This window comes from Agelaius phoeniceus, chromosome 1 (genome assembly GCF_051311805.1).
Source record: "Agelaius phoeniceus isolate bAgePho1 chromosome 1, bAgePho1.hap1, whole genome shotgun sequence".
NCBI lineage: Eukaryota > Metazoa > Chordata > Aves > Passeriformes > Icteridae > Agelaius > Agelaius phoeniceus.
The window spans coordinates 11,077,719-11,102,100 of NC_135265.1; the positions used below are offsets into that span (position 1 = coordinate 11,077,719).

The window sequence follows — 24,382 nt, forward strand, 5'->3', positions numbered from 1 at the left end:
ACAGAATTTGCCTTTCAATTTGCCTTGCTGCAAATTAATCTGATTAGGACAGCACCTTTACTTTTTGGGGGAGTTGTGTACAATGATAAGAAAATGTTTTGTATAGAAGGTGGTAGTCAAGAGTTCTACATTTAAAATCTATTTCATATGGCATGCGCTACAGTGGAAGATATCTTGTTTGTTGAAAGGGTAAAAATGAAAAACATATGTTTTTAACTATTTACAGCTGCTTTTTAATCTTTGTAGATCACACTGCTTTGCTGTGGAGCATAGAAACAGGGAAGTGCCTTGTCAAGTATGTAGGGCATGTTGGCTCAGGTAAGATAAGGGCATGTTGTGAAAACTGGGAACAGAGCATGGGAGGGGGAAATGTGTTTTGGGCAGCTACAGAAATGTTTATTGTGGTTTCACTTGCAGGGTTGCCAACATCATTAACAAGTCAATTGCGAAGTTCCTCTAATTTTCATACAGAGAATGTTTTCTAATATGGTTCTTTATTGGAGAGGCACATTAAGACAGTTCTGCAAATGCTAAATGAATAAACAAGTCCATATAAAGAAATTTACAGGCACAGTTACGACACTCAGAAGTGAAATGTCATAACTCATTGTGGTCTTGTGCATGTGGAGAACAAAAGAAGCTTATATAATCAGAAATTAGCTGTCTTGCAGGATCTCTGTTTGAGTTAGAACTACAGATGCTAGGTGAATATCTTTTTGCACTTCTTTGTTTAAGATCTCATATAATCTGCTGCATAATGCAAAGATCTTGTTTTTAAGACAGTTAATTAAATATAGGTATTTTTCTTTCTTTTTACCAGTATGAATATTGTGGAAACTGTTTTTTAAACCCCTCTTTGGGTGGGGAGGTGCAGTGCAGTGAGTGTCTTTGATGTTATTTTTTGGTGTCCAATTTGACAGAAACTTGATTAACACCCTTCTGCCTCTTAGTGAGTTAGAATACAGGATTTTATAGGCCAAAACTGGAGAGGTTTTCCATAGCTTTAACTTGCTGTTGTTACCTGTGTGCTCTGAGTGATCATACCCTGGGAAAGTGAGGAACCCAGTTATTGACCGGGATTGTTTGGTTAGGTAACTCAGCACATCACGTGAACTTTGTGGCAAGGGTGCAAATAATATTAAATTCCTTAGAACTGCTTCAGCTGTGAGTTGTACTTTTTTTTCCTGCTACATTCCTTCTAGCTCCTACAGCACAAAGATAAATGCATAGAAACAACTGGTAACATGTTAATGCTTTCAGATATCTCAGGTTGTTTGCTGCATGGACCTCTAAGTTCTATGAAGTCATGTTTGAAAACTTCACTCACTTGAACTTTCATGCTGGTAGTTTTCGTTTAAAATTGGTATTTGGATAACTATGAAAATAACAAGTTCTAACCTGTATTTAAACAATTGTGTTTAAACAACTGTGTTTGAACAACAATGAAAGATAAATTGTATTGTATATACATTTTATATAACTATATACATCTATAAATTTTAATAGAAATAATGTATTTTTTATGTAATAAAACTTCTTTTGTTTGACAATTGATTTGAAGTGGTGCACCAGCAGCTGGTGTACCATAAAGTTAGTTCAGTTAGTTCAGTTTAAGGAGTATTTTTTTAGACTCATTACACCATGTTCTCCCAACAACATATGCATCTATTTTACTTGTATAATGGATGGAAATGAGTTCTAAGTTTTGTCTTGAATGAATCATATGAAATGAAATGAAGAGCTTTGTTAGTTGATGGCATTCTTGCAGGACATCCTGTTTTCATTACGTGTGATTGCAGGACTGAAATCTGATTTGTGTTACTTGCAACAGGTTTTCAGGCATTTGTACTTGCAATGCTGAGTAATAAGCAGGATGTTAATGGTAACATACAGTAAGTTTTCATTGAGTTAGAAATAATTATGAATGGTTAAATTCTCTGTATGGAATTCCAGAGCATTATCTCCTGTCAGCTTACATATGATTTGAATGTGGTTTGTCTATCCTCTCTAACATGAACCACTTGTACTAGATTCAGGAAATAACTTGCTACAAAATGTGTTGTATGTAGCTGCTTTCAATTGTTTCAATTGTAGCTGTTTTCCTTGATACTACACTTCCATATCACCGTAAAGATGACTACCAAAAATTGCTGAAAACTTAAGACTACTTGATTTTTCAATGCTTTTAATGATAAAATATTATGAAACAATTCTTTTAATATACTAACTTAAAACTTTTATTTTGTTTCATACAGTAAACTCCATAAAGTTTCATCCCACTGAGCAAGTGGCTCTTACAGGTATGTAAAGCTTTTTCATATGTTAAGTATGTTAATCTTGATGGAAAATAAGTGTAATTTGCTAGTTTGTTCTGGTTGTAGCCTCTCTCCCTATTGCTTGTCAGCATCTTTGTTGATTGAATTATTTTTACATTTGAAGGCATAACAAATCAGAGCTAGATCTTGCCATCTGTGTTTTTCATGTCATGTTGTCATTTGTGCTTGTCTGCTCCAAACCAGACACATAGAATCATACATCAGGTGAATGTTCTGGAATTCATCCCAGAGTACTCAAAGAACTAGTGGGTGTTATGGCAGGATACCTCCTGATTACCTACCAAAGTTCTTGGGAGTCTGGAGAGGTCTCTTCTGACTAGTGTTATTCCAATATTGCAAAAAGGGTATGAGGAAAGACCAGTGGAACTACAGAGCTGTTAATCCAATCTCAGTTCCTGAACAAATTATGGAGATTATACTGGGTACTGCTGAGAGGCATTTAAAGAATAATGCAGTCATCAGGCACTGTCAACATGGGTTCACAAAGGGAAGGTGCTGTTTAATTAATTTGACATCTTTCTAGGATAAGGTCACCTGCCCAGTGGATGAAGATGTGGTGGATTAAGTTTTTCTGGTTTTTAGTAAGGGTTTTGGTGCTGTCCTTCAGTCTTGTTCTGGACAAGTTGTCCAGCTGTGGGATGAGCTGGTTCATGGTGTGCTGTGTGGGCAGCTGGCTGAAGGGCAGAGCTCAAAGGGTTGCAGTAAAAGGGGCTGTCTGCCTGGCAAAGGATCATCAGTGGTGTTCCTCAGGAATCAATTCTAGGGCCAGTCCTGTTCTATAGATTGATCAATAGATTTATGACCTCGATGCAGGAGTTAAATGCAGCATTAGCAAGTTTGCTGGTGATACCAAACTGGGAGGTGCTGCTGATTCTTGTGAGGGACAGGAGGCCTTTCAGAGGGATCCAAATAAATGAGAGCACTGGGTGCTATCCCACTAATGGGATGAAATTTAACAAGTTCCAATGCCAGATGCTGCAGCTAAAACAGAGTAATGCTGAGCACAAGTATAAGTTGGGAGAGGAGTGGCTGGAGAGCAGTTCTAATCCTGCAGGATTAGAACATGTTTGTTCTGACCACAGCAAGGACAATCTTGAGTTTGTCCTTAGTTAATAATGAATAAGTCTATTTTAAAACAGATGGAGTTAAAATCACATGGTGCCTTCTGAGCTGTAAACTGCCACTAGTTAAGCTGAGTTGTTTAAGGCAGAAGAGGAATAGCTTCACACTTGCTATTTTGGATTTCTTGTTAAAACCATGATGAAAAAACATTTAATGGCAGAAATCATTGAATAAAGAACCCCAGGATTTTGAGCAATAGTAAATGAATATCTGGTGATGTATTAAATGCCTTCTTCAAATGCTACATACCGAGCAGGGGTGAGACTCACGTTCTGATGTGCAGTATTCAAGTGCATGTTTCACTGTAGGAGTGATTAATTTGGAAGCTGCTTATATCTTGCATAATGACTTATGTTTGAGATGTTGAGACTTGTTTACCATAAAGTTCATACTGGTTTCTGTTATGAAAAGATGCAACTTAGAAAGTATTGCTAAATGTAATATTAAAGCCTATTTTTATTGCCCATGGAAATATTCTTACTTATTCTCTCTCTCTTTTTTTTTTTGCTTCTCTTCCTCTGTGCAGCATCTGGAGACCAGACAGCTCACATCTGGAGATACATAATACAGTTGCCTACACCTCAGCCAACTGCAGACTCCAATGTAAGCAATCAGCTTGCTGCAAACTGAACTAATTGCACAGCAATTTCATCAGATACAGGTTTTATGATAAGACTGAATGTTAAATTTACACATAATTAAATATTACATGATTTCAGGACTGCCAAAGGTGGGATTTTAAGGTTTTAGTTTATCAGCTGCATTTCAGCTTTTCTTTGAAAGTAGACTCCCTCATGATTTCAAAAGCATTTGGTGCAGAATAGAATTTACAGCTTCAAGTAGACGAATTGACTTTTTGTTCAAGGTAGTAAATGTGTAAATGAGCAGTCAAACAACTTCTTTTTTGTAATAATGAAGTTCTTTTTAAACTGGTTAAATTTTTGTGGCATAACTTACTGAGAAACCTGTATTAGCTATAGTTGCTGTGGATTGAAAACTGATGGTAAAGACTTGTAATTTTGGCATTTATTTGAGTCTTCATTGATTTCTAATCAGTCCTTGCCAGCACATATCACACTGCCTGATTTTGTTGTCCCTAGGCCTTTCTTTAGTCAGTATTTAATTTAAAGTATAAACCTGTTAAATGCTAATTTTACTTAAAAGCACCCTTACTAAATTGTGAAGAAAACATAGTTTATAGCATGAGCTTCTCAGTAGGCTAAGTAGGGGCAAGAATTGACTGTGTAAAAGGAGACAGATTTCTGAATGGAAAATGTTTGATTCAGTTTATTTGATTTGGCATTTCCATTTTGAAAGAAAATACAAATGTTATCTTTTCCACCACCAAGTAACATAAAAGAAAGATGTTTCTGTCTTGTGTAAAAGGAGTTCAGAGATTGATGTTTAGTGATGAACAAAAGAATTTGTTTTTACATCAGCACTGCATGATGACTGTGTATTGACCAACAGACAAATATTGCTGTAATGATTTGATTTTTAATGGATAAAAATATGTCTGTAAATTATTGTCTTCCCAAAGATTAACATAGTCAGTGTCTTGTTAGATGCTTCCTAGCTCTAAAAATGGAAAGGAGAAAAGTCCCTTGATATTGTGATGCAATGAAACTCTAGGACAATACACTTACCAGATAGTAAAGGGGACTGATACTCAGAGCTAAAGAGTTTGGTGGAGATTTTAAAATAGATACATAGAATTATTTAGATTGGAAAAAATCTCTTAAGATCATCAAGTCCAGCTGTTAATCCAGCACTGTCACAACCCTCCACTACACCATGTGCTTAAGGGTGACATCTACACATCTTTTAAATACCTCCAGGGATGTTGATTTCACCACTTCCCTGGCTTGATAACCTTTTTGGTAAAGAAATTTTCCCTAATATCCAGTCTAAACATGCCCTGGTGTAACTTGAGGACACTTCCTCTTGTCCTGTCTCTTGTTCCTTGGGAGAAGAGACTGACACTCCCTGGCTGCACTGTCCTTTCAGGGAGTTGTAGAGAGCAATGAGGTCTCCCCTGAGCCTCCTTTTCTCCAGGCTGAACAAGTCCAGTTCCCTCAGCTGCACATCAGCAAGTTGTTAAAAGGAGCTATTAAAACTGCATTTAACTTACTGGTTATATTCCTTCAACTAAGTTTGTGAGGGTGAGTACTGGAATAGGCTGGGTGCAGCAGAATTAATTTACCCACATTCACATTAAGGGGACTGGGAAGCATTTACACTGCAAAATGTAACTTAGAGACATTCCTTCCCTTTTATTCTATATCTTTTTTTCCCTTGCATTTTACAGCAAGTGTCTGGAGAAGATGAAGTTGAAATCTCAGATAAAGATGAACCTGATGGAGATGGAGATGGTTCCAGTGATTGCCCCACTGTCAGAGCCCCATTAACCTCACTGAAAAGCCACCAAGGAGTGGTCATAGCAGCTGACTGGCTTGTTGGGGGGAAGCAAGCTGTGACAGCATCATGGGACAGGACAGCAAACCTGTATGATGTAGAGACTTCTGAACTAGTCCATTCTCTTACAGGTATTTGTTCACTTGCAAAAAAGTTAAATTGATGGTTTGTTTTTATATGAGGGATTATTTGTAGATACTAAAACATTGAGAAAAGAAAGTTGTTTCTCTGGAGCAGGATGTGTGTACAATCTGCTGCTCAGTGTTGTAGTAGTTTTTGAAATAGCTAATTTGTAATTGAAATTGTAAATCCTCTGAGCGTGAATTTGTCTTCTTTTAAGCTTATGATTTAACCTATGAAAAAAGTAGTTGTTTAATTTTAATGTACCCAAATTTTAGGTCTTGCAAAAGGCTTCTGCTGTGTTGATAGTGTGTTAAGCAGCAATAACCTACACTACTGAATGGGAAATAAGTAGTGTGGTTTTTGCCTTCAAAATTCCCAAACTTTTACAGCAGTAACAGTGTTGTCATTATAGTTTAGTATTTAAGTCCTTTTTCTCCTGAATCACATCGGGGGTCACCATTTGTTGTCATTCATTACAATGATTCTATTATCATTTCATTGCAAAGGTTCCATATTGCTACAGTTTTGTACCTCCTTGATGTTTCTTGTAGGCAGCTCCTCCAGGCACTGACTCGTCCTTAGAGCAGCCAACTGACTCCAGTTCCCCTCAACCAACCAATCCTCTCTTTTATAACACTCTTCTTATTGGCTACATCTGTGGCCTGTTCACATCAGGCCTGCTTCTAATCCTTAATAATTAACCCAGCTGCAACTCTTTAGGGGTTAAGATTACTTTATATACAACCCTTATTTACTTATATTATATCCCCCTACATAACAAGATTAAATTTCAGAATGACCATTACTCCTTTCTGTTTGGGAAAAAGAGGAAAAAATCATCAGCATGTCATTCCAAGTGTATGTGGAAATGAAAGCTGTTATTTTCATGCCCTGACACGTTGTGATGTGTGGCCGTAGGGCACGACCAGGAGCTCACGCATTGCTGTACGCATCCCACGCAGCGCCTCGTGGTGACATCGTCCCGCGACACCACCTTCCGCCTGTGGGATTTCAGAGATCCTTCTATCCATTCTGTGAATGTCTTTCAGGGCCACACTGAGTAAGTGACAGCTCCTTCACAGGTTTTCTTCAAGTTTGAAAAGTTGCAAATCTGCCCAGAACTGTTCCTGTGTGCTTTTTGAGGTGCTGAGTTCATTCCTGTTTTGTGAGACTGATTTTCACAGAAACCCCCAGTTGTCCTCCTTCAAATGTAGCAGTACATAATTTCCAAAACAGCAGCCAGGGCTCTTGGTGTGCTATTGCTCATATGGTAAGTCTTGATAAAAATTGTTACAATTAAAGGTGATTTAGGGTATGAGGTTCTTTTTGGCATTGGTTATGCTTGCAGTTTGGGGTTATTGCTGTAATGCAGTGGATCTGGCAGATTGCCTCTGCTTGTCTCGATGCTTCACTGACTGTGAAGTAAAGGTTACTCCTTTGATACCAGTGCATACAAAAGGATTAATTTTTACTCTTAAAAGCCTCTAATTTTTACATAAAATAAGAAATAAAAGCACAGGCACTGATTGTCATGTTCTGTCAAAACAGTGATTCTGATGTAACTTTTTTAGTTACCAATTTAGGCTTAATGTTTTTATACTGACTACTATTGAACGTGGATAAATCTAGTCCTGAGAATCTGTGTTCTGGTTCTGTGTTCACTTGCTGGTTTTGGAGCTCTGATACATGGAAAATGCAGGTGTAACTTGGAAATACTTTACCCAAGGAAGCAAATCTGTTCTTGACTTGTGAGTGTGTGAGCTTGACTGTTTCAGAAAAAAATTCACCTCCCTCCTTCAGAATAAAAGATGATTGTTAATCCTAGCTCAAAATATAAACCCCAAGTATTTACTCAGTTTTGGTTTTTGTTAATTGTGTAATTTACATTATGACTGAGTTTCAGTATACCTCTTTTTCATTTTCTCATAGCCTACATATAACCAGAAACCTCTTTAACCCCACCTGCTCTGGACTCCTGAGCTTGATAAATTACTTGGTGCTTCACAATCATCCTGTATAAGTGGCCATCTTCTCCTGATCAAGCAGTAAGCTTGATTTTGTGGCCTACATCCTAGAATTGTTTCATCTCATCACTTTTGTATTCTTCTATCACTTCTCCTAGAATGTTGTATAAAGTTGTAAGGTTTTGTATCCATTGGTGCTTGCATTTTCCCCCAAGCTGATTAACTGCTTTGTCTCAGGATGTTTTTTTAGAGAAATGACCAAGACTGACACTTGTGTTTTCCCATATATTTGCTGAGACCAAATGATGTTGACCTTGGCTGATGGTACATACTGTAAAAACTATTAGCTGGTGTTTTGGCTTCTATTGCTGAGATCTATAAACTAGCAGAGTTTATTGTCTAGGAATGGAATAGACCTTGTGCAACCTCTTCAGTCACTCTTACTCTAGCTTTTAATCATCTTTATATTTGTGTTTTTCTGCTGTATCAGCTGTCTCTGTTTTGTACTTTGAATGTATGAGTTCTTAGTATTGACATACAGTGCATTTGGTGAAAGAGCCTAAATTTGATGGTCTCAAAACTGATTTTACTTTTCGGTGGCCTGGGCTGCTGAGGTCTCTCATTTGTGGAAGGGGTAATTCTACTACAGAAGGTGTTTCACTGGTGAATGCAGACAGAGCAAGGATGGGGGGGGGTAGCTATTTTTGCAGTTGAGACATACTTGGAGGAATTTTTTTTTGGTACTTTTATTGTACCGCCTACCGGCAAAATATTTTAAAATTACCCTCTAATCAACACAGCAACAATCTCTTCACAGTAAGCAGCATAGTAGAAACTTTTTTTTTTGGCTTTTCTGAATGTCTGTTTCAATAATTTGCCAAGTGTTTAATATTTTGATAGGCCCTTGGCATCACGTCTATAAATTGGATGTTACAGTTGTTAACACTGATGATTTAAAGTCCTCAACCATAAGTTTTAACACCCTCTGGCTGAATAGCACCTGATGAATCTGGCGCTCACAGAGCAGCTATTTTTTCACCAGATCAACTCCTAATGCGCTATGCCAATATAATTAGATGCCAAACATCTCAATCCCGAGGCCAGCATTCCGTGTTTATTGTGTCGTACACCCAAAATCTCATCCCAGCCCTCCCTTCCTCCCGGCGCGGCATCCGCGCTGCCGCCGCTCACCAGCAGGTGGCAGCACCGGCCCGAGGCAGCGGGGCGATCCCAGCCGGCGCCTTTAATTGGCCCTAATGAGCGACGCTGGGGCTGCGGCTCGTTATCGTGTAAAAACTAAAACTGATGCTGATGTGCTGAGAGAATAAAGAATCCTGTTACAGACAGAGTAGAGAAAGCTTTTATAGAGTTAATTGATGTCAAAAAATGAAGAGTTGCAGTGCGTTGTCCTGTATGTAAAAGTGACGGTATGTCATCATCTGGGAGATTATTTGTATTTTAAGTGGACTGAGAAATCACCTTTCATTTTAGTGTCCTGAACATAGCTTTATTAAAAGCAGAATGTTTCTTATCATCTACTACTAAGACAGTTTAAGAAAATAAATTCTCTTCCAGTAAGGCCAGAAGGAATCATAGTGATCAACCTGTCTGTCTTGAGCTGCTTGCATTGATAACTGTTTTGAATTAAGGGGTAGTTTTAGAATTGCCAACTGTGTGTTAGGTTGTTCCAATGGTAAAGATTTCAACTTACCTCTTGGCAAATTCTATAAGTTGCTTGTTTAACTTCCCTGTTAAACAAGAGAAGTTAAACAAGCAACTTACAGAATTTGTGCTTCCCTAGTAGCCCTAGCTTCAGATTCATCTTATGATTTTTTTATCTTCGAGATCTTTGTTTCTTGTGTTAATTATGGAAATTTTCTGTATTTTCTTCTTGTATTTTCTATTCTTATTTACAAGTCATCTAATTTGCCTCAAAGTGTATTTCCAAGTATATTTTGACATTTATAGACTAAGTATAGTGCACTGATAGTACTTTTGCCCTTTGAGTCTGCATTCAGCTGAGGTCTTTTTCAAAGTTGTATCTTACCATGGAAGTTTCCAGTTCTGTAAACATTAATTGTTTACATTTTTCATATATATGTGTGTATGTGTACGAATATGACTGTTTCAGTTCAATAAATGACTTATTTGCCTGTGCCCTACTCACATAGCAGTAAAAATATCTTGTCACTTACTGTTTTAGATGTGCCATGCTCCCCAGCTCATCTCACTTACTTATTCTTTACTGATGAAAAAAATACGAAATGGTGTGGAAATAAGACTGATGTTTGCTTAAATATAAATATTTTTTATTGTCTGGTTTTGTATGTGCACCATTAGGAATTTGTCTTGGTAGTGTTGTGAATCCCAGTCACATCCCCATATGAGGAGTTTAATAGAGCCCTGGGAAAAGATTACATTTATGTTATAATACAGGCACTAACTTGTGGTCTTTAACTAAATTGATCTCCTGAGTTAAAGCCTCCAAAAATCATACTGGTGACTCATATTCCAATATCTTTTTTCCAGCAGAAACTGCTTTGAAATACATGATTGATAATAACATCTGTTCTCCTGTTGAGAAATTATTCAATTTAGAGGTTACTGATTAGAGCTCTTCAAACTGAACTAAGGTTTTGTTCCGTGGAGCAAAATGGTTCTGCCATCTACATGGCAGTTTTCATTCCACTTCACTTGTGCTTTCCTTTGCTGACACCTGCACAGCCCATCTTGTCCCAGCTGTGAAGCCTTGCTTTTCCCAAGACAGTGGCCTGGTTGAGTAACTCTGGTGTTGACATGCCCTTGAATATCTGCTTGATGAGTTTTTCTGTCCCTTTTAGCACTCTGCATGTGCTGGGGTGCATCTTGATGTGTGGAGCCTTCTAAAATGTTAATGCTGGAAATGTTTACCATTTGCAGCTTAAAAAAAATAGTCTATACAGGTCTAGCCAGTGCTTTACAGATTTTATACATTTGTTCTGACAGTTTAGTAATGCAGGAAATAAATTAATCCCCTATGGGCAACAGAATGTTTATTAGCTAGTGGATTCACATACAGTGTTTAAACTACAGCTTTTGCTATACATTTGAAGTATATTGATGCTTATACGCAGCTGAAAAATTACTTGGTAAATAATAAAAGGTTTTGTTTTCTTTAATGACTGTCAGAGGTACACAGTGGCTGGGGACATTGCTCTTGAAATGCTTTAAAAAAAAAATATGCAGGGCTTCCAAGTCTGTATTTGCAAATACCATCCTTCAAAGAATAAAGTGATATCTTCAGAAGCAGCTTTGTGTTGCTACCCTTAAGTGAATATCCTTTGTTAATGCTTTTTGGTTGTTCAGTATATAGTTATGCACCACTTTGTCATGGCAATTGAATGCATTTTCCGCTTTAAAAACCCCCATAAATTGGAGTGGGTATTTTTGTCCTAGCCCAAAAAAATGAAAAAGTTTGTTTACTACTTTTCAAACTTACTGATCCTTGTGGCTAAATTGGGCCAGTGCATCAAGCATGAATGTGTGTTAGCTGTGGAATCTGTATGAGTGTTACTTTCTGGGCAAACTCGGGAAAAAATTGCTGATTGTGGATCTTATGTTATTTCTTACAAAGAGCTTATAGCTCTTTTGGACTGCGGCATATTCCATCTCCTTTCACTCTGCTTGTGTGGCTCTAAGAGACCAGAAGGGAAAGTTCCTGTTCATTTGCTGCCTGTATGTCTCTGAATGTGCCAGCTGAATGGTGAGTTGTGCTTCATCCTGAGAACTTCGAAATTAGAGAATTGCAAATATGTCTTGTTTCAACTTTGTTTTCCAACTCCTATGCTTCCTGAAGAATCTACATTAAAAATACAAAAATTATTAAGCAGCTGCTGATTAGGATGCTGGGCTGAATTCTGACATTTAGTGAATTGAGAGTTAATGTCAAAATGGCATTCTGTTTCAGGAGAACAGTAATTGCTTTAGTTTTTGTGGGCACTTGGGTTTGCCAAGGTCATTTGGCTTTCTCAGATTCTTGGGTCTGCAAGATTTAATTCTCATATCTTATTTGTGTCTGTTTTGAATATATTGTTCTTGAAAGAGCAAGTCATGGTAGGGGTAGAAGTGCCTCTTATCCAGGCAGCAATGCCATTAGACATCCCTGTTGGAAGCAGTCTTATTCTAGATATGCCCAATATTACAAGGCCACTGCTAGGTATTCTTATTCAACCACACTTTCTTGGTGAAGTTAAAGCATGTGTTAGTCCTAAAAATGCAGGCTTTGCACCTTTGACTAAATTGGGCTTTTAGTTAAAACCTTTTGTGCCAAACAAAGTGTAACCAGTTGGATGCTATCAGTGGTGTTTGATCAGTCTAACACATCTGTTCTTTTCAAGATAGTCCTGTTCTTGCTTCAGTTATTAATGACTTTAGTGATGCTTTGTCTACTATTTTTCTGTTGTTGCTCATCAAAGAATGCCTTAGGCATTCCCCATGTGTGGATATCTCAATCTAGCTTCTGTAAGAAATGCAAAATTTTTGTGATGAAACATTCAGTTTTCTTCCCAAGCCTCACTGATTAACTAGATGGTTCTGATATTGCTATTAATATTCCTACCTTGTTTTGTCTGCTGAAGGACATTTTCCTCTTGCATTTCATTGCAAAAAGGCTCCAAACTTGCATTTCACACACTGTTCTGATCCTACATTTGCATGTTGAATATTCTTTAAATGAAGATTATGGCCTGGGCTCAAAGCTCTAGGGTTAGCTTTTTTGAAATGCTTCTAGTGCTTCTGGACATTTTTACAAAACCTTTTGGTTTGCATTTACTACACAGATAGAGCATGATAAGAGCTCAGTGGTTTTCTGAGACTTGTTAGCAGCCTTAATAACTGATAGCTCAGGGATCCAGCTTTGAATGTGCCTCCCTTCCCTTGCTGAGTGCTTCTCCATAGATCTATTTCAGGACAGACTAGGGCCAGCATGTTTTACATGCCTTCAGCCCATCCAAGCCACCACTTCTTGCTCCCTTGCACAGCTTGAATTCCCAGTTTTCTCTTCTAACATTCTGCCAGCCTGATACTGGCATGGAGTTATCAAAGTGCCACTCTCTACAGCTCCCTGAAAGGAGGTTGTAGCCAGGTCAGTCTCTTCTCCCAGGCACCCAGTGACAGGACAAGAGGAAATGGTCTCAAGCTGCTAAGGGAGGCTTAGGTTGGACATTAGGAGGAATTTCTTGACAGAAAGGGTGATTAGACATTGGAATGGGCTGTCCAGGGAGGTGGTGGAGTCATGGTCCCTGGAGGTGTTTAAGGAAAGACTGGATGTGGCACTCAGTGCCATGGTCTGGTTGGCACGGTGGTGTTTGATCACAGGGTGGACTCAATGACCTCTGAGGTCTTTTCCCACCTAAATGATTCTGTGCTTCTGTAATTCCTTCGTGATTTGCTCTTACCATTTCTTAAGTTGCAGAAAAAAAGCTCTGCTGATATTTGGAGATTAACCCACAGACAGACTTTGGGAATTATGTGGAATGATATGTGTAGCTCTTGCTGGAATTGAGTGTTTTTAGCATTTCTGAAGCCTGGATGCACTCAAATGTGGGTGGGCTCCTTACCTGGGCCTCCTGTGGCCAATGCCATCTCCTGTTGAGATGGGGTTGTCCACATCTGGAGGTTTTAAACACAGTTCCTGGCTTCCCCTCAGGCTGCAGACTGCTTAATGTGGGGATATGCTTAAAACAAAGGAAACTTGTGCAGCAAATGTATTACCAAATTGAGCTTCCTTTAGGTTTTGTTTCTCAGTTTTACTACTAAAAATGAGAGGCATATTTGAGCCCTCAAATTGTGCTGGTTGCATACAACTGTAGGTAATTGTATGTATTCAACTACCTTGAATAAATTCATCTGAAAGCTCTGGTTTAGTCCATTTTCATCCCACACACAGATTTATGCATGTAGATGCCTGTTCATGAAGTTGTGCTGTCTCCCAATTTGATGGTAAATCCCAGCTTAGGTTGCAAATCAAAATGGAAAGAGCAGTGTTAACTTCTTTTTTGGTGCATTGCCAGCGAGAGTTCTGCATCAGCATTTCATGGTCCAACATTTTCCACGTTTTTTCTTCCCCCCCTGCCCCTATGTGTGAAATTTCAGCAGATTGTTATGCAAAGCAGTTTTGTGTCTCAGTGTGACTGGGAGACAGCTGTTGGGCCTAATGAGGAGTGCGAGCAGCGCAGCATTTCTGGTGATTGAGACCCACGCAGGGAGCAGGATGGTGGAGGCCAGGCACTGGTGTGTGCTGAGGAAGTGCCACGCTGTCAGCTGGAAGTACACGCTCGGCTGCTCCCTGTGACAAGATAAATGAGTTTTGCTGGGCTTTGGCGGAGGCTGAAGCTTTTTTGGAGAATAGTTGTAGCTCACCAAAGTCCCTGTGGGACCCACAGTTTGAAGTGTCATAAGACTGCTTCCTCTTTGCTTGTTTCTTTCTTTTTTTTCTTTAATGTCCTACAATACCTGTCATCTTTTTGAGTTATTAAAAATCTAATGTCTTCTAGCGTTCAATTAACATGGGGGCTGATGATCTTTTGTTGACACTTTTTATTAATTTAGCCAAGGGGATGTTAACCAGAGTTTTATCTGAGTGAGAACAAACTGAAGACTAATATAAACAAAAATTAAATCTAGCCACATGAAAATAGAGGGAAAAGGCTTTTAATTTTTGTGGTATGGATGGGGTTATGGAAGCAATACTTTTGAAAGGTTATTAGTTTATTGGCTGATTCTGTTAACTTCTTTCTTCCAACAGACTTTGTGTCCCTTTCTTCCTTCCCACCATTCCCCTTTAGTTGGGCTGAAATCCTGGTTTAGTTTATATGTAGGAAGTGGTTTGTCTTCTTCTATTTTGTTTTAATTAAAAAAACCCAAATTAACACAAAACAAAAAAAAAAAATGCTGAGATGCATCTGTCATATTAAGAGATGCCTCAGTTGGAGTACCAGAGGAGACAGAATGTAATTTGTACTGCACTCATCTGTGAGTGTAGCACTTGCTCATGTTTTAGATCTGTAGTGTTGAGCATACTTTTGAATTTAAATGCATGTGATTTTTTAAAATATTAATTCATTATGTACTACTTTAAAGTAAAAAAAAAATAACAAACCACTTTGTCATTACTCTGATGAATGAAGTGCTGATAACCCTCCCCAGAATTGTCAGGTTTGTGGGAATGATGATACTGTTTTGGCCTTTCTAGACTTAAAACTTCAAGCCCTGCAATCCTATTTGGAAAAGGAGATGTCTTTGACAATTGAGTGTTTCTCTTAGAAGAGTCATGCTTCATTTTTGTAAAAGCACAGGGAATGTTAGGCAGACATCCATATACTGTCTGCTTTGGAACTGGGACCAAAATTTTTGGTCATAAACACTGGGTCCAGTGAGAAGTGTTTTTATATTTAGCCATTAAATTCAAAGCTTCTTATGTAAAAGATTGTTTTCATAGTCCCATGTGCTTGCAGATAGTGCACATCCCAACCTGCAGGGCCTTGCAGGGCTGAGCTGAGGGTGAATGGAGGGCTCAGACCACTAAGCACCTTTAAAGTTGTCACTAAAAAGAGACCAGCAGCTTTCCCTTTGCCTTTCTATCTCTTGCCCTATTTCCAGAGAGCTACAGAAGAATTTAAGTGCATTTTTATTTTACAAACTTTTGCTTGGTGTACCCAGTAATATCTGAACAGTTAAGCTGGAAAGGATTTTGTTATCTTTTGAGAGTCTTTGGAGGAGCAGGAAGGATTGAGCTAACCTGGGGTTGGCATTCTGTTTTCCTGGCAATAGTTTTGAATGTTTTCATTTAAAAATGATAAATCTAGGGATTAGAGAACCTTATGTGGTCAAAGAAACTTAACCATTTTTGAAAGTGATAAATGATAAGGCAAAACCAATATGAGATCAAAGAAGCTGGAAAGCTCTTTAAAGTTTTGAAAAAAGCACCCAAAAGTGGAAGGTTATTTTAAGACAGTTTCCCAATGTATTCCAGCTGTAATTGGAGTAAAATGTATGATGGAGAAAGAGATCAGATTTGTTTGTTGGCAGCAGAATACTAAAGCACAGTATATTCATTCACCTGGAGATTTTCTATGACTTGAACTCTTTATGCTGTTGTGTGCTAGGAAGTCTCCCAATGTGTGTGGAAATTATGGAGATTGAATAGAAAATTTTATACTTCTACACTTAGTTTCAAATGTATTGCAGCAGTATAGAGATTAGTAAAAGCCTGATTTTTTTTTTTTCTGAGCTTCTTTGTGTAGAGAACTAGTGAGAAGTGCAGGTGTTGGTAAATTTAAAGGAGTTTGGGCTGGTAGGAAACAAGTTTGGTGGTAAGAAGATGCCAGCTGTATTGTGCAGCAGCTTGACTGCACGAGTGAGTTTTCTTCCCAAATGAGATGGTGCCTGATGAAAGTGACTCAGCAGTTGTGGTCTTCATGTATGTTTTAACTTTTTGACTTTTTGTTCACAAAGTCCAGAAGATTCTTCGAAGACCTCTTGGTTCTTTCTGTAATTATCTCCCTGGTGGCTTAGCTGCACTCTAATAATGTGTTAGGAAACTTGGTATCATGAAAAAAGTGGGCCTTCATCCTAATTAAAACTTAATTTGGTGTCAATTTAAATTAAGAGGCTTGCATAAACTGGTCCATTGTGACCTGGCTTGTGCTAATCTTAATCAGCAGCTTGGATAGGACATGAATTCAAATTTCTGCAGAACAACTAAAGTGACAGTAACAACTGACAACTTAAATTAAAATTACTAAGTTCTAAGAAATTGATGTGCATGACCCAAGTTACAAGATAGGTCATTAAATCAAATCTGTAGAAACAAAATTGAGAAGCCTTCCCTAAAAATGCTTTGTTAGTACATTATGTGGGCAGAAAATAACTGGCTTTGAGTTGGGAGTTCACACAATTACAATGAAAATTGTAGTATAAAAGCTTTTAATTGGTTAATATGAAATAAAGGTAAAGTATTTAAAAATAGTTATAGAATCATTCTGAAAATTGTTTGTTTGAGCCCAATATATTGATGACATACTGTTATCTGAGGCTGTAAAATACAAAGATAATAAAATTCTAAAAAACAATTCTTTATAAAATAGCTACTGGAAGTAATATGTTGGACTTTCAATTGCTAGAAATATTCTCATGAGTATGTATTCTCAGTCTTTCTCTGACTGCCCTTGTGCATTTCTAGGCATGCTAGGTAAAATTTGAAGAACTGTATGCTTGTCCTTCTTACTGCTACTTGCCATTTTTTATCTGACTCTCAGACTTCAGCTGCTTGTAAAACAGGACTAGAAATCACCATTGGAGATTGTTAATTGCTGTAGCTATTGGTAGTGGAACTACATTGGAGACTCTGTGTGGATTACAGCATGTTCCTGTGTGTGTACAGAACAGCTTTAGCTGCATCTCAGGTGTTTGGGATCTCCTCAGTGTCTGTGCAGTGAATGAAAATGTCTGGGATACTTCTACAGAAATCTTGGGTGGAAAGAAAAGCTTGGTTACTGATCTCAAATAACTTAAGAAGATTTGTACTCTATGCTAGTAATTCTGTTGGGGTTGTGTGATAAACCTGCAGAACTTCAAAAGTGAATTCAGGCCCAAGACTGGGCCTCTTTAGCTCATGTCAGAATAGGTGGAATATGAAAGATGCCTCCAGAGTGAGTCTCTACTGTTGGGCTGCTCCTCTTAGCACTCAGGCCACTCAAGCCCTGTTCACCTTGAGTGTCATAGCTTCTTGTAAGAATATTTTTTAATTCAAACCTAACTACTTGGAATTTTAAAATTTCAGATTACTCTGCTTAAAAAAAAAGGCAAGCTACATGTGCTAAAGGAAGCACGGGAGCAGAAAATAAAACTTTTAATCAGATGCTAGCTTAATAAAGAAGTTTAGAGTTTGACATCTTTGTCTTTACTCCTGGTTGTTTAGCACTGTGACATCTGCAGTTTTCACTGTGGGAGACAACGTTGTTTCTGGTAGTGATGACCGTACAGTAAAAGTCTGGGATTTGAAAAACATGAGGAGTCCTATTGCAACCATCCGCACAGATTCTGCAGTCAACAGGTGAGCAGATCTCTGGGTTACTGCTTTGCTTAATTCATGCTTTCTTAATGAATTCTTAATTACTTTCACATGTGGGAATGGTTTAAAGCTGTGCCACAGAGATTTAGACTGGACATTTCTTTCCTGAGAGGGTGGTCAAATCCTGGAACAGGTTTCCTGGAGAGGTGGTTGATACACCAAGCCTTCCAGTATTTAAGAAGTATTTGGACAATACCCTTAATAACCTGCTTTAAGCTTTGGTCAGGCATTAACTGGTCAGGTAGTTGGACTGGATGATTGTTGCAGGCACCTTTCAACTGAAATAGTCTATTCTATTAATTCACTGAATATACATTTATTTTTTTGTCCCTGAAATTAAACTTGAGATTTATAGAAATTTGAAAAAGGTCTGAAATGGTTCTATAAAGTGCAGGTGTGATCAACATTAATTTTTAGTAAGTACATTGCTTTTAAGAAATTTTCTATAAGAAAATATAGATGTTAAGGCTATTTGAGGATCTAGTACAATAGAAAATTGTTGGAAAGATAAACGTTTGACAAGAAAGTCTCATAGCTATGTATGCTTGGCAGAAAGATTTTTAAATGTAGAGTCTGATGAAGGAATAGAGATGGAAGCAAGTTTTGATATAGAAGAAAAGAATTGCTGAGCCAGTCTTACTGGATAACCAAGAAGGCAAAGGGTGTGTTAGTTAGAAGGGATTTTTATGACTTAGAGCAAAGGATAAACCCACCTCAAACAAGAAGATGTTTTTACCAAGCAGAAAGACAGCACAGGCAAACAAGTCAGCAAAGTTGCAAGTAGGAAAAAAGTCTCAGAATTTTCCACTGCAAGAAAACTGAAAAACAACTTCTAGCTTAAATTGTAATGAATATGGTAATTATGGTAGTTATGATGGGCTATAGATAATAGTTAAGGTATAGATTGGTTCTGCTGTATTAAGATGCTCAGCAAAGAAAAGTATAAAATGCAATGTAACCAAAACCAAGGGGTCTCCAGGCCTGCCTGCAGCTGGAGCTGACAGCTGTAGGCACAGTCTCTGTCACCCACCACCCTGGGCTGCTGTAACATCTTGGATGGAATAAACTGCACTTTGAAGAGCTGCCTGGAGTCCCACATCCCTCGTTTCGGCTCTTAACCAAAAATACCTTAATGGTTCAATATTTTTTTTCTCTTTCCGTTTGTGAATTCTAGCCAGGAAAAGTTCAGCTGCATCCCTTCCCATGAGGTTAAATTTGTGCTGTCAGTTTCTGCTTGCCAGGCCTGTTGTTTGCTCCCCAGCCTCCTTTGTCCCTTCTCTGCAGGATTAATGTGTGTGTTGGCCAGAGGATCATCGCCCTTCCCCACGACAACCGGCAGGTGCGGCTGTTCGACATGTCCGGGGTGCGGCTGGCGCGGCTGCCCCGCAGCAACAGACAGGTACCTGCAGGGCTGCCCTCCCTGCCTCTGGCCTTCCTCAGGCAGGGTTCAATGGCATTTGGTCTGTCTGCCTTACAGCTGAACAAATGCTGAGTGGCCTGGTCTGAATAAATATGCTGTTAGTTATTCAAAATAACCGACGTGCCAATGTGAAACATTTTGAACGTTTTTATTGGAGTTGGAGATGGTGTTTCAAGTGAATTTTTATCATGATGTTTTCCCTTGCTAAAGTGCAACACATATCTGCCTTCTCTATGAAATGGAATAAGTGTGTAAGAGCATTGCTGATGTGTTTTAATGTCCTGATGTGAATCATGTCAGAAAAATGGCTCACTATGAGGTTTAATGGTGATTTTCTCATGGTGATTTTTCTTTTTAAATTACACAATATCTAATTGGTTTATACATTCCAAGCTGGATGGGGCTCTGAGTGACCAGGTGTACTGGAAAGCATCCCTGCCCATGCCAGGAAGGTTGGAACCAGATGATCTTTAAGGTCCCTTGCAACCCAAACCATTCTGTGATTCCATGACATAGAGACATAGAGGGAAAACATGAGGGTCAGTTTTGTGAGCTCACCTTGTATGACTTGGTGATAAATTTTAATTTTTTTCTTCTATGCTTATTCACATACATTCTAGATACATCCTACCATGTAATAAACCATCCTTGCTGCAGCCATCAGGTTTTGTGCATTCATGGCACTATTTGGCATGGCAGGCATCACTAATGGAGCAAATCAGACTAAGTAAAATTAATTGGATTATGTCACATAAATAGGCCTTTTTGGGGGTTGATTCAGCAGTTCTTGATAGAATTTAGGAAGGACTTCTAAGACTTACTTAATCTCTTTCAGATTTTTTTTCTAATTTAGGTAGGTTTTTTTTAATTTATTAATTACAGTCTTGAGGGGATTTTTTTGTGTATGTGTGCACATCTTCCTTTTTTCTTTAGTAGTTTCATTCAAGCTGACACTACTGAAATAATGACTTTATTTATTTATTTTTTAACCTGAATGTTGGTCAGAACCCTATTTTGGACATTTTTATTGCTATTGAACTATTTTCATCAGTATGACATTCTTCCTGCTGCAGTATTATCCCTCCTGAATTATGGATGATATGGACACTTAGTCTTGCAGGCTTGTTACAGAGTAGTTTCCAGCAAGTAGTTCCTTATTTTAAGACTGCTTTTATAATTAAAAATGCTAAAATCAAAATTTGATTTGCTTTTGTAAAGAAAATGTAATGAAAAAGGCTTATTTAACTAGATAGCAAACAGACCTTGGAAAACTGAAAAAAATTTGATGTGCCTTTTGCATCTGTCCTTATGGATGCAGTGCTGGTGCTGAGGAGTCACATCATTCTGAAGACTTTCAGCTTACAGATGCAGGTAGCAGTGACCTTTAGGATTCTCAGGGGCTGTTTGCAGAGAGTGGGCTGAGGGTTGGCAGGGTTGAGCTGCAGTGGGCTGTTGCCCAGCAGTCCCAGTCCATGTCAGTAACGGCGCTGTCTCCCTCCCTCCCTCCCTCCCGCGCGGTGGCAGGGGCACAGGAGGATGGTTTGCTGCTGTGCCTGGTGTGAGGACCATCCCATCTGCAACCTCTTCACGTGTGGGTTTGACCGCCAGGCCATCGGCTGGAACATCAACATCCCTGCTTTGCTACAGGAGAAGTGAAATGCTGGGAGTTTCTGCGTTTGTGTCGCCGTGGACTTCTACACCTGGGCAGACTTTTCTGAACACTGGTCTGCTGTCGCTGTAACAGCTCTTCCCTGAGGGGAGACTTGAGCAAGTGTTGTTCTTGTTACCACATTGTGCACAGTTTGCATGGGTTGTACAGAAAAATGTGATTTTTTAAAAATTAGTTTGTCTTGTGTATGAAATTTTATATTTTGCCATCCACTGGTCAATATGTTCACTGTTGCGTAGAGCACATAAATGTTCATAAGTTATTTAGCATTTAATAGTTACACAGTAGGGCATTACATTTGTGACATAAATGTGAAACTTATGTAATTACTGTAGAGAGTGTATACAGTCTGTTACGTTTTTCCATGACTCTACATATCTGCCTTGTGTTAAAAGGAATCTGCAGGGCTAAAACTTTGAAATGAAGTGTGAATTTCGCTAGTTGTATGATTGTAAACATTTTCCTGTTTGCATCTGATTTAAATACTTTTTTTAGTGCTGCCATATAGTGCAACTTCAACTCCATTTTTACTCTAGTTACTAGAGAAATAGTAGATTTGAGAAGGAAAATGCAAGAAACTTGTAGTGGGTACAGACTGCCAGGTTTATTTGTAATCTTTTTTGTACTTTTTATTTTGAAAAAAGAAAAAGATTCATTCTGCCCTTCTTATATAAAGTGATTCTGAAACCTCATCACATTTCATATTAGCAAAAATCCAGAATATTATGATTCTAATCACTGAAATCTAGTCAAGCAAATTCTGAAGCACTTTAGTTTATAGCTATTGTTATAAACCATTTATGAAAGTTTGACTTTACCAGTGAATGTTAGCTAACCTTTGTGAGAAGGATTAATTCCTTTTGGTTATCTGCCCAGAAAGGAAATAGTTTATTTGGGGGTTGATGATTTTGTTTATGTACCTACAGTGAGCATACTTTTAATTGTGTTCACTTCCCATATTTTTATTTTGAGCCAGCAATACAAAGTAAATGAGTACTACCTCAAAAATGAATGTTGGTCAAGATGCATCAAATCTCTCTGTAGCCTAGAAAAAAGCACCTTTGGTCTGTGGCTGAAGTACTATCTCTGACAGGAGAGGAAAGACAATCATACTACATGTGATCCTTAAGGTAGTTAACACATAAAGCTAGTGGAGCAATACACTGTCAGCATCATGTGTCACCCAGCCATGACAGGGGCACTGCAGTCTCTGTCCTGTTCCAAAAGGGGGCAATTAGCATAGCTCTCCCTTCTTTCTCCCAAATGATCTTTGGTTTTGCTCCTCACTGTGTTTAGGTGTTTTGCACTGGCAGTGGGGTGTTACTCTGCAGCTGCAGTAAATGCAGGTGGCAGCTGGTGTCCTGGAAGGAATGGAAGGGGCTGCTTCAGACAGACACTTGCTTTTGGCTGAAGGGAGATGCTGTCCCAACTGTCTGACATATCACAGTGTAAGATGAAGGGTGAAGGTAAGGAAGGGTGCACTCTGACAGTGGGAATCTTGGGGTTCATGGTGGCTTGGCAGATGTATTCAGAGGTTTTTATCTCATCATCATGATTCTGTGCAACTACAGCTGTGCTCATGTCCTCTGCATCACTGTTTGTAATGACATTAAGACATGTGTTAGCTGGTTCTCCTGTTAACTAACATTTGTGTGGGATGGGATGGGATAATGAATGCATCAGTGAGGAATGGAAGGGAAATGGGGGTCCTAAACATTGTTTTGGACTGTAACATTAAGGAAACACAAAATATTTAATGGAGAATATATGTAGTGTCTTTGTCATGTCACATGTCATCAGAGTGGTTTGATCCCACGTTTTTTTCTGTTGTGGGGTTTGGGTTTTTTTCTTGAGGTGCAAGGTGGACAACTGCACTGGAGTAATCTTAAATACTCAAACTAGTGAGGTTGCAGAAAGCAGCTGCAGAGTTTTAAGTCTTCTGGTGGTAAGAGTTAAATGATAGTGACAATGTTTATTTTCACTTTTTTTTCTTTTTCTCCTGGGTTTTTTGCTCTGGGTTAAAACCATTTGATGTTGGGTTACAGGTTTTATTCCTTAAGAAAACAAGACTCACTTTCTTTTAGTTGGTAACAGAGAGAACTTTACAAAGGTTTATGCTGTTTTTTTAAAAAAGAGAAAAGTGTCTGGCCTGTACAAACAGTTTCTCCAGCATGGCCTGCATGTAGGATCTGGACAATGGCTCTCCTTTATTACCTGAGGCAGAGGAGAGGGTCACTGGTTTTGGTCCTGCTAAACTAAAGTGTCTAAGCTTCTCTCATACATATGTAGTACAGAACCACTGGACTCTATGCAGTTTAATCATCATTGCTGCAAACTTTTTATATCACCAGAGGGGCCATCTGCTGGCACCAGAATGGGTGAAACATTACATGGTTTCATTTTGAAAAGAATCAACCAAACAAGGTGCTAGAGCCACGTTCTTATGAGCAGGCTAATACTTAAATCAGCTGAACACTGAACTATCACTTAGTTTAGTTTTCTATACTGTAGTGAAGGGTAAGCCAAACTGCCATTCCTCTTGAAGCTAAACATATGAGCAGGGGTAGTGAATATACTACATTGACTAAAACATTTCATGGCTCTAAATGTTCTAAAGAGTGTTTTTTCAGCACTAGCAATGTCCAGCATTTCATTAAATGGAGCAGAGTTGCAGTTACAGTTTCAGTATTGTGCAGAATTTCACAGAAAACTCATCACCAGGCAAAACCAAGCTTCTGTGTCTTTCTCTCAAGCAATGCACAGCAATTTTCACAAAGTTTGTGTATACTTTACAATCAGAAAGATCTGGAATGAAACATCTTATTTGTTGCCTAAATCTGTGAAAACTACCTTTTGGGGAAAAGAATTTATAAGTTATGTGGAACCACTTTTTATTATTCTGCTAATTTGTTTTTAGATGTAAAATGTTTTTCTTCATTACAATTCAAAATGCATTAAAACATTCAACAATTTTTTTTTGCAATTTGCTGTTTTTCTGTGTTGCATTAAGGTTACTGTTGATGTCAATATTTCAATTTTTTGTAGTCAGAGGATCTCCCTATTCACTTTCCACTCTTCTACTAAAAAAGTTTGTTTCTGAGGCATTGATGAGCACAGTTTGGAAGAGAAGGCCAAGTCTGTTTATTACAGTAGGTTTTCTGTAGCACTAATGGTCACACTGCCAGTAAAGGGTGTTCAGGACTGCCTTTGTACTGTCTTTTC

General features: G+C 38.4%; 1 protein-coding gene across 2 annotated transcripts in view; it reads left to right on the forward strand.

Moving 5' to 3' along the window:
- The window catches only part of WDR37 (WD repeat domain 37), a 44,478-nt gene extending 20,335 nt beyond the window's left edge, over positions 1-24,143 (forward strand). For both annotated transcript variants that reach the window (XM_054643909.2, XM_077171014.1), the window contains 8 exons: positions 247-318; positions 2,256-2,300; positions 3,985-4,061; positions 5,767-6,004; positions 6,915-7,056; positions 17,919-18,053; positions 19,356-19,470; positions 21,016-24,143. In XM_054643909.2, coding sequence (XP_054499884.1) covers positions 247-318; positions 2,256-2,300; positions 3,985-4,061; positions 5,767-6,004; positions 6,915-7,056; positions 17,919-18,053; positions 19,356-19,470; positions 21,016-21,147 — 956 coding nt within the window. In that variant the 3' untranslated portion in view covers positions 21,148-24,143. The remainder of the gene's footprint in view (positions 1-246; positions 319-2,255; positions 2,301-3,984; positions 4,062-5,766; positions 6,005-6,914; positions 7,057-17,918; positions 18,054-19,355; positions 19,471-21,015) is intronic.
- The last annotated feature ends 239 nt before the right edge of the window (positions 24,144-24,382 follow it).